Here is a 14,538-nt window from a genome sequence, read left to right as displayed (position 1 = left end):
CTAAATATTTTCCTTTTTTATAATTGGAAAATGGGAGAAAGGAAATGAAAAATAAATATTTTTTCATATTTATTATAATTATGATAAAAATCATAAATTGAAAAGATATGAGGAACCCATAGGAAGGGCCAGATCCAGATTGATTTATATTGATTGGTCTGCATAATATATTATTTCCTAGAGCTACCCTAATGTGATGGTTTCTTTATCTTCAAGCAACAAAAGAAGGAAAGAAAAGTGTGCATGATGAATTCCCAACGTAACTAAACCACCTTTTATTTTATTTTTCACTGTAGTCTTGTGGAAATGATTTGCAGAATCAAGTAAAGCCCAGAAAGATTCCATATTGAATGCCATACAGAATACGTAACTGATGTCAAGATGCATTTTGCAAGTGATTTCCAGAATAAGTTAAAGGCGGCAGGCAGGGATTAGATTCTAGTTCGGAAGAGTACAGTTGATGGGGAACTCACTCTTTTTCTCTTTATTTGTTATCTTCATTTCATTTGCTGCACATAGCCCACTGCCTTTTATCTTGGACCGGATGGTTAGAATATATTGCGTCTGTTTCGGTCAATTGAAAGAAAAAGAGGAGATTTAGATTTGAAGCAAAGCATAGAGTTTGATCTGATTACAATACTGGGAAATTGCAAGATAATCTTCCCACATTCATGGTTAGAAGAAATCGCTTTACTACTTTAGCTCATCCGGGCCTGAAATATTATCTTCACACGATCAAGTTCGATTTCAAGTCCTTGCCAAAATACAGATCATCTACGCCTGTGTTTGCCGGAATTCAAGGGGGAGTCTCTGGTGCTTTTGGATTGAGCATTGGGGAGTTGTTGATGAGGTCCTTCCGGTTTCTTTTTACGTCTCGCTTGTTGAGATAGACGGGAGTGATGGGATAATATGGCGAGATCGTTAAGGCCTTGCAATGGAGTGAGGACCTTCACTACTTCGTCCATTGTCGGACGGGCTTTGGAGTCCCTATGGAGGCAGTTGTAAGCTAATTGAGAAACTTTAAGCACCCCTTTAAGAGAATAATTCAGCTCCAAACGGGGATCCACCAATTGGTAAAGCTTCCTCTTGTCAGCTAAATACGGCCGAGCCCAAGCAACGAGATTCTGCTCCCCACTAGGACGCTTCTTGTCCATCGATCTTCTGCCGGTCAAAATCTCGAGTAATACAACACCGAAGCTATAGACATCACTCTTAGATGTCAAGTGTCCTGAGAGGGGGGGAAAACTCCAATGTTGAATCAAGTTTCCGTCTTTCAAATAGTCGGATCATGTCTAAGAAGTTTAATACCTGTCATAACATACTCTGGTGCAGCATAGCCATAGGTTCCAACAACTCTAGTAGAAACATGTGTTTTGTCACCTTGAGGACCAGCTTTTGCTAGACCAAAATCTGAAAGCTTAGCATTATATTCCTGCAATAATAATTTCCATATGAATGATTCCAATGAAACCATGGGTATGAGTCGACACCGATACGAAATACATACCGAATCGAGTAAAATGTTGGATGTTTTAAAATCTCTATAAATGACTGGCTCTGGACCACCATGGAGAAAGGCCAATCCTTTTGCTGCCCCAAGTGTGATCTTGATCCTATTTGACCATGGGAGAGGTATTGTCCCTTTGCAAGATTAGACAAAACAAGGCAACATCAATATTTCTTTCATGTGAACTTATATAACTGTCCATTAGAGCCGACTCACAGAGGATTTAAACCGAGTTGGAAAGAAGGACAACATTCAAGACTTACTTCTAAAAAGATGGTTTTCGAGACTTCCTCGGGTCATAAATTCGTATACAAGCAACCTCTGGTCGTCTTCGATGCAGTAACCGATAAGTTTAACAAGGTTAGGATGATGAAGTTGTCCAAGGAAGTCAACCTCCACCTGCAAAAGAATCTCTTTCAACATTGAATCTACTAACCCAAATCACATAATAAGTATGTTATTTACACTAACCACCCATTCTCTATGGCCTTGAAGACCATCTGGTTTCAAACTCTTGACAGCAACCGTGATCCCTGAACCTGGTTTGGCCGGTGCTGTCCCGTTCTCCTCTATCCACCCTTTGAAGACATACCCAAAACCACCTTCACCAAGTATGCTGTCAGGCCTAAAGTTCCCCGTTGCGGATTTTAGCTCCTGATAAGTAAATTGAAGAAGCTGGCATCGAGATTTGTTGGTTGATGTTGGTGGATCAGGATTATCGGATGAAAGGTGGGCTTCATTTGGTGGGCAGAGGTCTCTATGACTAGCATTTAGGCATCTTGTCTCTGTAGCTGCACATAAAGATTGACAATCAGCCGTCTTCCTTCGATCAGTAATTCCATAAACATAAATGAAGAAATCAGAACCAAAGCAACCCATGGGATTGATATCAGAAATCAGGCAGCAAAGAAGAACGGAGAAAGGAAGAAAACAAGAAGCAGAAAACAAAAACAAAAGGCTAAAGAGAAAGAGACATAAGACACTAATTATATAAAAAGAAGAAGAAAGAAAGAAAATACCAGCATCATAGACAAGACTAGTGCGAGGGATAGTGCTGGCGGAGTGAGTAGAAGAAGAGGAGTTGCAAACGCCGCGCTTCAAGAAAACCCAACAGCCGCAGTTGTTGTCAGCCATGGAGAAGGAGGTAGGAAGAGAAGGTGTATTACCTGATTTGTACGTTAAAAAATGAACAAGTTACTATAATTGCTCTTGGGCATGGGAATAAAGTAAATGGAGAAGAGTTAATTGAGTTGAAGGAGAGAGAAGGAGAGAGAAGGAGAGAGGATTGTGGGTGTCGGAAATTGCAGTCATCATCATAAGCATCACCGCAGTACTGTCTAGAAAAAGAACTTTTTCTTTAGCTACCTTTTACCTTTGGGGGATGGCTATTGCCATCTACTCTTCAATCCCGACTTATAAATACACTCAATGTCAATTAAAATAATAACAACGGAATACATTCTGTTCGAACCGTAAATCTTTAAGATGAAAGATATTCTCTTTTATCGTTAGAGTTACATAATTGAATAACCTTACCCAAAAATAAAATCATTAAGACCCCAAAAGGAGGAGTAATTATTAGCAGTGTTGGCGTTAGAAGTAGATAAACGCATGGCAATTGTATCCTTAATTTGCGCCAAGATTCCCCTGAGCTTCTAAACACCTGACTATTGTTTCTTTGAATTCCTCATGACCTCATGCCGGTAACCTTTATTTGTTTAAGAGAAATGTTGTTCTTTTTTCAATGGGAAGAGGGAAGCTTTGGTGGGAGGTCATTTCATGGATAAACAAAATGGAATTCCAAGATGCCTTTGGGTGAGAGTTAAAAAGCAAAATAGACGAGGTCCCTAGTTGGAAAGAACAATACCTATCGGGAACCCACCACCAATCATGTAAGGCTTCAGAATAGTTGTGAATTTGGCTCACCAGTTTTAGCCCACTCAACCTCATCATATTGGCCGAACAAGATACCCTACCTTTTTTTTTTTCTTTTTTCACCTCAATCATATAATTGTTACTATATGAGAAACATAATTCCACAGGTCTTACAAATAACTTACACTATTTATATTTAGGATAAACTACATATTTAGTACTTAAACTGTCAGTTTTGATATATTTTAGTACTTAAACTTTTAATTTTTTAGGCATACCTAATGTTTTATTTTCATTTCATTATAGTATCCTACAGTTAAAAAATTAACGCATTTAGTACTTAAGCTACCAGTTTTGATCAATTTAGTACCTAAACTTTTAATTTTTTTTTCAAAATTTAACGTTGAATTTTGAACGAGAGTACTAAAATGAAACTGTAATACCCCAAATTTTGGTTAGCGATCAAAACATAAATTTTAAAAATTTTGAAAATTTTGAAAGTTTAGTTGTCAAAGTAGAAAGTTGGAAAAGTTTAGGGACCAAAAGGGTAATTTTAAAAGTTAGTTATTTTGACCCCGTAAATGAATAGTTCAACCCCAAGAATAACATTTTCTTGGAAACCAGAATTTTGATCCGGAATTTGTGTTAAAAGCTATAAAGAATTAAAGTCCGAAAGAAAATATAATCGAATCGAACCAGAATTTTACGAAAATTTGAAAATGATAGATAAAGGTTGGAAATATTATTTCCGATTTTAGAACAATGAAATTTAATGTGGATCAATGTAATTGAAGTTGAATTTATATATTTAGCTGAAATTGGAAAATTTAGTGACTAAATTGTAGTTTTTGAAAATCTGCAAGGGTAAAGGTGAAAACTGGATTTTTATTTGTTCATATTTGACTTTAAAATATTAAAAGGGATGATAATGCAATGGCAAGTTGAAATTATCATGTTTCATTAAGGGTAAAATGATAATTTCACATTAAATGAATTTTAAATTCATTTATATTAAATTAAGTCAAGTGTATTATGTTTTAATTGAAGAAAAATCAGAAAATTTCAGTTTCTTCCGGCCACAAAATGTGCACCACCATAGCTAAAAGGTAAGAATTTTATTTTATTTTAATTTTAAACTTATTCAATTGATTTTTGGATTAAGCTATTAGATACAGAATTAATCCCCTTGAAATTTTCTATCATTTGATATACATATTACATGGAGATCATGATTATATGATGAGTTTGGAAATTAGGGTTTATGTAGGATTTGTTATTTTGAGGATTTGATGAAAGATTTTTATGTTTTTTATGTTGGAGATTAATTCTAAAGCTTGTATGATGATTAAAACTATTTGAAATTGGGTAAAATTTAAATTGTCGTGACATAGTGTTTTGAGAAAATTATGATTTGGTTAAATCATGTTAGTGCTTTGATTGTAGAAGCCTTGAAATGTTGTTTAGAGGTGGAATACATGTTTGAATCAAGTGAAAATCAAGAACCCTAACCACTATGATATTCATCCCTAAGGAATTAATAGGGGAAATTGTGAAAATTTTCACTAGGCTTAGAAATTATGTTTGGTCCTACAATCTTTAGAAAGTTACTTGGGCCATTTTGTAATTTTATGAAAGTTGGGGGACCTATTGAGTAATTATGAAAAATTATTGGGTTCATGTAAAAATGCTAGAAAGATGATGTACTATGTTGGAATTGAAAGTTAGAATATTGAATTTGATGTTAGAATGTGAAATTTGACTATTTTGGAAAGTTGACGAAGTTTGAGTACCAAATGGCGAATATTGAGAAAGTTAGTGAAATAAGTGGTAATAGTTGAGTTGTTGAGGTATTGAGCTGAAAATTAGATGCCTAAAACTTAATTAAGTTGATTGAAACTTGAATTGAAGCTAAAAGACAAAGGACTATTTGGAATAAAATGGAAAGTTGATATGAATTCTAAAAGGATTCATAAATGGTAGTTAAAATGGAAAGTTGGAAAATGTTATGTGAAGTTTGGTTGAATTTGGATAAAAAGGGATTTATTGGTCAATTTGAAGTATTAAAATCAATATTGATGATGTGATATGAAATTCGTATCGAATGAGCATCGAAAGGTTTTTAGGAATTTATTTTCTATTGTGTACCTATGTTAGTAAGATTTTAACATATGGTTTGAAATTTATATGTTATGTAAATGGTGTTCATTTAGATTATTATTGAAATCAAGATCAATCAATGTTAAAGCTAAGGAGAGGCTTAAGGACGTAACATGAAGTGCTAGGAAGGTTTACAAGCTAAGGACACCATGACCAGGTGAACAGGTGAGTGCATATATAATTTGTATTTGTGTTATCGAGTAAACATTGGCTTGCGATGAGCCAATGAAGAAATTAATATGGTAAGAAGTAACTTTTAACTATTAGGTGAATTGTGATTCATACATATATGTTCAATTAATATGCTAATAGAATTAGTGAATACGTTGAAAATATAAGATAGTGAAATTTGCTCAGATTTGTGTTCTGAACAGTAAGTTTAGAAAATCTTCATAAATTATACAGAAATGATTAGAGGACGATTTTTATATTGTCGGATTCGTATGTCAGTATAGTTCTGTTTAAAACAATTGGATACTTATTTTGATAGATATACAAAAAGATATGAATTTTTAATTGAGGATAGGTCAGAAAGCATGATAGCAGATTCTGCTCAAAACAACTTATGCATGTCAACTTCATAAATTCATTATAAATTGTATAAGATGAACTAGAAAAAGTTTCTTATATAGTTAGATTTTTATTAGAGTCTAGTTTCAAGTGGTATAAACAGAATAGTTTTTAATTATGTGGATTAATACAGAATAATATTTATTTGCAAGTAGTGCATACTATCAACATATAAAACTTGTCATAAATTATGTTTTCATGTTACTCCTATGTTCTAGGTTATTATGAATGATGACAGTATGCACTACTTGCAAAGAAATATCACAACTACATGTATCAGCAATGCCATCCTACTATTTTAAATTTTCTAGATGACATTTATACGAATAAGAAATGTCTAAGATATATTATTAGGGTTATAAATATGAATCAAAGTTTTATATTTTAGATAAAAAAATATATTTTATGAGAAAAAAGAAATATTTTAAAATTAGACAGTTTTTAAGAAGTATTAATTACTATTAAACTACTAAACTTTTGCCTCAAATTAAGCTTGATTTATATGATAATTATTATGTTATGATTTAACACGATTAATAGAATAACTGTAAAGTTAATAATGAAATGTTATATAATGGAACAAAATTTTAAGCATTTATGATCAATGAATGTTTGTAAAGTTGATGTGATATCTTTAACTCGTATTTTGAGACATATACGTGATATGAGTATTACAAAAACAAAAATTAAAGTTTTTAATGATGAGAACTAAAATGAAATAGAAACTAAACTTTAGATATGATTTTTAAAAAAATAAAAGTCTAGGTACTAAAATATATTAAAACTGATAATTTAGATACGCAATGCATAATTTACCTTATATTTATACCATTCAAACCTTTTTTTTTCTTCTTTGCTCCAAACCCTTTAACATGAAGTTTGTATTGTCGTGTTATACACAATACACTTTTTTTCTGTCTACAATCATTTGATGCTAATAATTTTATAAATTTTGATTATGCAAAATTGAATTGGGTAAAATTTTTCAAATGAAATATTGTATCTGTAATCACAATACTCCAACGTAAAACATACTTAAGAATATTAAATTCTTAGTCATTTAATTCAACAATTATTTAAAAAAAAACTTTCTTAAAACTAGATTTAGGCTATTAAATAATCAACCTTGATGCTGAACTGTCAGATTGCACCTTGATGATGCTGAGATACTATGAATTGGCAGATCAGCGTAAAGGCGGGAATTGATTGTGACATGTTCCTCATTGGGGTCGTTTTGAGTACGTTTCAGTCTTTTGGCCATAACTTTGGCTACAGGTGTCAGAATCGCGCATAAGACCTCAAATTCTGCCGTTTTCCATCCGAATCACTAGATTTAGATATTTTTTTTACTATTTATGGTAATATTTTGATTGTCAATTAGGAAGTCAATTTAAATCCGATTTAGACCGGATTTTTTTGAGATTGCTTATTTTATTTCGAATTTCAATGCAGAGTGATTTTCGGGATTTTGCTATTTTTGGCAAAATTCGAATAAATACGATTTTTGGCTATAACAGTCCGGCTTGTGGACTGATTTTGGTCATTGTTTGATTTTATAATATTTTATTAAACCCTGTAGACTTTTTTCTCTGATTTTTTTTGGTGAATTTTCTCTTGTGAATCATCTGTTGGAGCGCTTGCAGGATAATCACTATTCTGCCTGACGTCAATAATCCAGGGACCAACCCCAACATATAGAACCATATTATCTAAGCTTAATGTTTTTTTTAAAGTTTCACCATGATTAATCTAGATCGATTCATGTCCTACATATGACTTTGGTGGATGATTCTTCTAGCATGAATTTTATATATATACGAGAACTCGAACCTGAGACTTTACTTAAGTGATATTAATTGCTCAACTAACCCTGTAGTATCTAAGCTTAATGTTGGAACTGAAGCTCCGATGATAAAATTGAACAAAAAAGCATGTTTATCCTTTAGGTCGTTCGGCTGATAAATAATAAGGTATACTACATCAAATTTATAATTATTTTCTAAAATTTATAATTATGTCAATTAATAAAAATGTATTATTTAACTATTAAAATTAAAATAAGCATCTAATATAATTTTATATAATACATTATTTTTAGTCCCTAAAATTTATATATTCTTTTAACTTTATCTTCATCTAAAATAATTTAATATATTTAAAGTTTTATGTTTAAAAATTTAATTAATTTGTCCTAATTTAAAATAATTTAACAAATTTAAAACGTGTTCCTAGTTTTGCTTATTCAACGTGTGTTGTAGTTTTAAGTGGTGGGTTATCCAGTCCTCGGTGTTACGTTTTCCAACGAATTCAATTCAATTATTCTCCCTATTTTTCCCGTAAGCAGCTGCTACCTGCCTCGTCTTCCTCCAGCCATGTTAACAAATAATAACCAAAATAAAACATAGAAAATATCAAATTCTTTGATTTCTTCAAATGCTACAACAACAACAGTAGCAACAACGAGAATTCCTCTCTATCAAATTGCCGCCGATAGAGAGAAACCAAATCCTAAGTTATTGAAGCCCTTTTATGTTTCCGTTTTGAGAAAAATCGAGATCGAACGTATCGGAGATTTTGAAACTGAATTTAGATTTTATAATCTTAAAGGGAGAGGAGGAAGCTGATAAAAAAGAAAGGCCGTGAGAGCAGGCAATTTGACTGAAACATGTCGGCCATAGTTTCGGGGAAGAGATCTTTCTTCCAGGAATTGAATGCGTCACCCCCGTTTCTAAGAGAATCCGTTCTTCTTCTTCTTCTTTCTCTCCTTCTTCGTCGCCTCCCTTATTTTTGATCGATCAATTAATTGCTATTTTCCCCGAAATGGATAAGCAGGTAAGCTTTTCTCTAGTTTCAGGCAAGCCATGTTGAATGCTTCTAATATTGATGATGCGAGAGCTCATGCTTCAAGATCACTGGAGGTTTTGGAGAAATCAATTCGTGTACAAGCTGGAGCTTAAGACTAAAATAGAAAAGAATTGTTTTAAGCTTGTTCTTCCACACACCAAGCAAAACATACCACCACCGAAAAACCAACTCAAGTCAATCCAAAATTTTGCAGAGAAGAATTATATAGTAGTTGAATTATTTTACTATTTTTTTGGGGGATGAAATCTATTAGTGTGACTAGATTTCTTATGATTAAGAAAATTCAGTTACTTTGTTCGTATTCTGAGCAAAAAGTTGGAGTATGAAATTACAAATATGCATATTTTATTCGATTGGATCAATACCTCAAATTGAATAAGTACGAGGAAAAGATCCTTACCAGATAAAGATAGCAAAGTACATTTCTCATCTAACCTAAATCTTCAATTCTCTTTTAGATGATAGATAATTCTAGTGATCTAAATATGATTTTGGTCGAAGTTTACTAATCAATGTTGAATTTACTAATAAAATGGGAAAAGGGTTGTTTGAGTTCAAGGATGCTGGAATTGCTATTTGGGTATTTTAGGAAAATAAGATGCTGAAAGAACAACTGGAGGCACTCATTCAGGAAAATGCTATTCTGAAACGAGCTGTTTTTGTTCAGCAGGAGCGCCATAAGGAGTATGAAAATCAGAGTCAGGAGTTACAACATCTAAAGCAACTAGCATCTCAGTGTCAAGAGCAGTTGAGAACCCTTGAGATTAGCTTCATGAACTCAACTTTTGATCACATGGGAAGTGGGAACACATGGAGATTGTTTATATACCTATATAATCTACATATGTCTACTCTCATCTTAATTTTCAGAATCTGATTAAAATTGTTTGATATGATGCCCCAACAGGTAAACAATTATGCATTGACAATGCACTTGAAGCAAGCTAAGCAAAGCAGCTCCATCCCATGCCGTTTCAACCCTAATGTTTTCTAGTAATTATTGGATATAGATTTTGCGTATGATTTGTGCGCGATTCTGTGCTGGAGTCCTTGGAAAAGGCTTTGCTAACATTATTAGTCCAAAAGTTATACTGTTCTTCAATAGGTATGCTGCCACCAGGTAGGTTTATTTTCTTCTTCTCAATTTACAGACAAATAGGTTGCAGTGAAAATAGATAAGCCTCGATTATTTTTACGAGAGATATGCATGGTAGTTTGTATTCCTGATTATTTACTTGAACTGAAAATTTTGACAGTAGAAAAATGTTGGTCGGCTTCTTGTCAATTATCGAGCAACTTGCCATGCTAACATATTTGGAAGTCTGCATATTTTATATGTTTTATCCCTGATGACCATGCTATTGAGCAACAAAAATGGTGCCTTTATCCAATTGTTTGCGGAGTTAGTTATCCCATCTCCTTGTCATGTCTAATTCGAAGTTTTGAATTTTTGACATAAACTTTATTACAAATAAGTTGAGAATGAAAATAGTGTTCACTTTTGTTGATAAAAGATAGTTTGATTTTTATTTTGAATTAATTTCAAACTTTATTTGTTGTTCAATCTCCATCTATACAGTCTTCTATCTTGTTCCCTCCAACCCAAGAAACACAGATAGGAACCAAACTGTTTCTTGCCTGAAATCAATACATCTTTTATCTTCGTTAAAAACCCAAATCAAACAAATATTCATTGAAGCACTCTTATTTCGTTTTCTGACATCTTTGAATGCATATATATTTAAGTCCTTCGAATGCACCCTTCTTAAGTAAAGTTGTTCAAAAATAATTTTTGTATTTATTCTATAAGTTTCTTTTATACCTTTATTTTTAATTAAATCTTTGGTTAAGCTACATGATTGATCACATTTAAGTTTTGAATACTTTTTCTCATTAAATTCAAAAAAAATATTTGATTACTTTCATTTTTATTTAATTAAGATATGATTATTGAGGATTAATTGTTGTTACACTTCCAACGGATTGTTACTATGACATAATGAATTTTTCCTCATTAAAATTTCAATAATAGCAAATTGGTCATTAAAACATAAAATATGTTTTTGACTAATGATTTGATATCTAATTTACCCCAAAAGCTTTCTAAGTTTATTATTAGAAATATTCGATTGTCTCATCATACTAGACCAACCGATTGTTGGTAATTATAATAGTAATTTCACTCTATTTTATTTTAACTTCGATTGAGATTAATATAAAATTGTGATAAATACTTTATAGTAATTAATTTAAAAACTGAGACAGAAAAAAAAATCTTCTAAACATGTCACCAATTTCATCCCTCGTTAATAGAAATAAAATTCTTTTACTTTATATAAAAATAAACTCCTTGTCATTTTATGTTGATTCTTTTATATGCCGACAAAATTGCCAATCATGATCATTTTATCTTTTGGATTTTGCATAGGCTTCCGAGTGAATGGTGATATGCATAGGGACCATCCTTGTAAACACAAATTAATACACTTGTTAATTAATACTAAAACAAAAAGTTTAATTTAAACTGAGAATTAAACTCAGTATAATTAGATAAGCAAACTAAATTAAATAAGTTTAACTTTGGCAAATTAGAATTAAAGACTTGTGTAGGAGCAAAATGGAAGACGATAGTTTTCGATTTTCATTGTGGACCCACAAAAGAATATTCCCGAGCCTCAACAAAAATAAATAAATTCGATTATTTTGCTGGAGATCTGTTGATAATGGGACCCATTGTTATTTATTTTCATTATTTTGTTTTTGCATGAGTATGTAAAATAGTAAAAAATAAAATAAAACAAAAATGACGAAGGTATTTATAAAAGAGTATAGCAGTGTCCCATCAATAAACTCTATACGATGTAAGCTAAGTAGCGGATCCATTCATGACTCAAGATAGATATTTGTTGATCTTGAAATTTGAATTTTTTTTATTAGTACTTATTTGATTGATAGTGTCCACTTTACAATTTTATTGTGTCTACTTTAAAATTTAAATTTTCTTCGATTACTCACATATTTTATTGATGATGTCCACTATAAAATTTATTTATGCTCAACATTTAAAAATTTTATAGTGTTAACACATATGTCCACCTTCAAAATTATTTCTAAATCCGCCGCTGTGTAAACTTGTAGTGATCATTAAATTTATCGACCTTGTTCATGAATTTCACTCTTGCCTGCTTGCATTTTGTATGTAAATATTTTGTTAGCACATTTTCATTTATCCTCGTGTGAATATTTTGTTTAAAGTATTTGATTCTCATTCTAGTGTTATTTTTTCTATTTGGTAATTAAAAGAAAATTAATTCTTTAACAAAGCTTAAAATTATTAATGGAATGAAGGGTTTTGTATTTTATTTTCAAATGTAGATAATTGATTTGTAGCCAAACTCATACCGTCCATAAGGGGTTAAAAAAGGGGCACTCAATGACCCTTATCACGTTACAAGGCTGGCCATCCCATCAACATCAATGTGTGTCCATAAAAATCACATCGTAGCACCAAATTTTCAAAATTATAGGTCTCCAATTTAATGATACGTACAAAAATATAAAAACAATAACACCTTTTGTTTTCTTGTACTCTCCTTTTACGTATTTCATCCTAAAAAAAGGAAATTTATTGCACGTATTTTAAACTTTCAAGAAATTAATAAATTTATTTATTTTACTTGAGGCAAAAACATTTTGTAACATCAGAGTTAATTATCAACATGTAAAAATTTAGGTTAAAAAGTATATATAGAAAGATTGGGGGACCATAAACAACCCATACGGCTGGTAATATGTACCCCCACACCGCACTCACCAGTAAAGCAGAGCAAAGCGTGAGTATAATAAAAACTGCTGGTTTGTTAGTGAAAATAAACCCTACAGGCTTACCGATACATGATTTTATGTGGATAAATTTGAATTTATAAAATTTTTAATAGAAAATAAATAGATAAAATCTAAAATATAAAATAATTTTAAATTTTTAAGGAAAACGACCGTCCACATCAGCCCCGTCTAGGTTCATCCTTGTTCTCCGGCCTCCGTTTCTCTATAAAGCTGGCCTCACCGATTTTATATCGGTAGAGAGGTTCTTTCAACTTTGGATGGCCTTCTTCTTCATTTTTCATCCTCTACACTGTTTTTGGTCAAGAAAAAAGGCTTAATTTCCAGGATAGTTTGAGAGTTTCTTTTGGGGTTTTGAGATCTGAGATGGATCAATTTTCAGTGTGATGGTCGATGGTAGTTTTTGTATTTTCTTAAAAAAAGTAGTGGTCATGCTTTTCCACAGCTTTCTTGAACTTTCTTTTGTTTTCACATGCTGCCACCATGAAAGCTCAAGAAAGCTGTGGGAGAACATGATGGCAATTCAGGACTTGTGTCTATCCCTTCAGCAAGGCTACATTAATGCCGAACCAAGAGAGAATTGTACCCCATCTCAAGTATGCTAATGCTACGCTTCAAGTTGTCACGCAGTTTTCTTTTTGTTACCCTTCTTTTCCCATGAATTACGATACAAGATTCTTGCAGCATGCGGCTTTGTCTCGGAGAAAATTAAGGTTTCTGATGCTGAATTACCCGTATACACTGCAACAAGTTCTTCACAATGAGAAAATTTATCTGAATTGCAGTATTTTTTTCATCGTTGTTGAATCTAATGTAGGTGAAAAATGAGAGTTGCATTTTCTGCAGAGAAGATTCCCTGGTAGCTTTAATTACATGATATGTGGAGGAGAAGTTCAAGCTTTGTCCCATATCTGTGACGTCACTCTTTAACCACTACACTCCCCCGCTTATCATCATCTCTGACAGGTCACTTTTTCTTTCTATTTACTAATCCAATATTGTATTATCATATATGGATTAACACACGGAATGACATAAGAATTTGTGGCAAAATTGTAAATATAAAAAGTTATATTAAAATTTTAGAAGTTACAATATTATAAAATCTTAAGAGCTGTGAAATTAAATAATTTATATAAATTACATGAAAACAAATCTAAAACCTCATCACTCATCATCGCCCAAAATCTTAAAAATATACTCAAAAGCATCTTAAAAGTAATGATATAAATTATAAAAAAATAAAAAAATTGATATTATTAATTTGTAAAATTATATGAGATTAAATATATTTAAACATTAATATTAAAAATATAAATATTAGAATGAAATAAGAATTATGTTTTAAAGGTTTAAATGTTTATTATATAATGGGTAAATATATAATGGTCCCTATATGACATTGTTTTATTGAGTCCACTGAATATTAAAAAGTTATAAAATTTTCCATCGACTATAGGACATTATTTTGTTGAGTCCATAGACTATTATCGACTATAAGATGTTTTGTTGAATCAACAGGTTAACATCCATCTCCGAAGGTCGTCAAATTTTTTAACAAAAAATAACGAGTTTGGAAGTGTGAATAGTCGAGTGACCATTTTGTAACTTTTAATAGTTGGGGATTTAACAAAATAATTTTCTATATTATAGGGATCATTTTGTAACTTTTAATAATTTAGGGACTCAACAAAATAAAATCCTATAGACAAGTGACTATT

General features: G+C 31.7%; 1 protein-coding gene across 1 annotated transcript; it reads right to left on the bottom strand.

Moving 5' to 3' along the window:
• Positions 1-577: 577 nt before the first annotated feature.
• Positions 578-2,921, bottom strand: LOC120166430 (receptor-like serine/threonine-protein kinase At3g01300). Its single transcript, XM_039175682.1, has 6 exons — positions 2,527-2,921; positions 1,979-2,298; positions 1,771-1,906; positions 1,508-1,641; positions 1,309-1,432; positions 578-1,228 (listed from the first exon to the last, which is right to left on the bottom strand). Exons 1-6 carry the CDS (start codon positions 2,639-2,641, stop codon positions 771-773), a joined length of 1,287 nt encoding a protein of 428 aa, XP_039031613.1. The 5' UTR covers positions 2,642-2,921; the 3' UTR covers positions 578-770.
• Between the last annotated feature and the right edge of the window lie 11,617 nt (positions 2,922-14,538).

Source organism: Hibiscus syriacus, unplaced genomic scaffold, assembly GCF_006381635.1.
Source record: "Hibiscus syriacus cultivar Baekdansim isolate YM2019G1 unplaced genomic scaffold, ASM638163v2 tig00111640_pilon, whole genome shotgun sequence".
Taxonomy (NCBI): Eukaryota; Viridiplantae; Streptophyta; class Magnoliopsida; order Malvales; family Malvaceae; genus Hibiscus; species Hibiscus syriacus.
The sequence above is the reverse complement of the archived record's forward strand: the minus strand, read 5'-3'. Positions and strand labels throughout refer to the sequence as shown.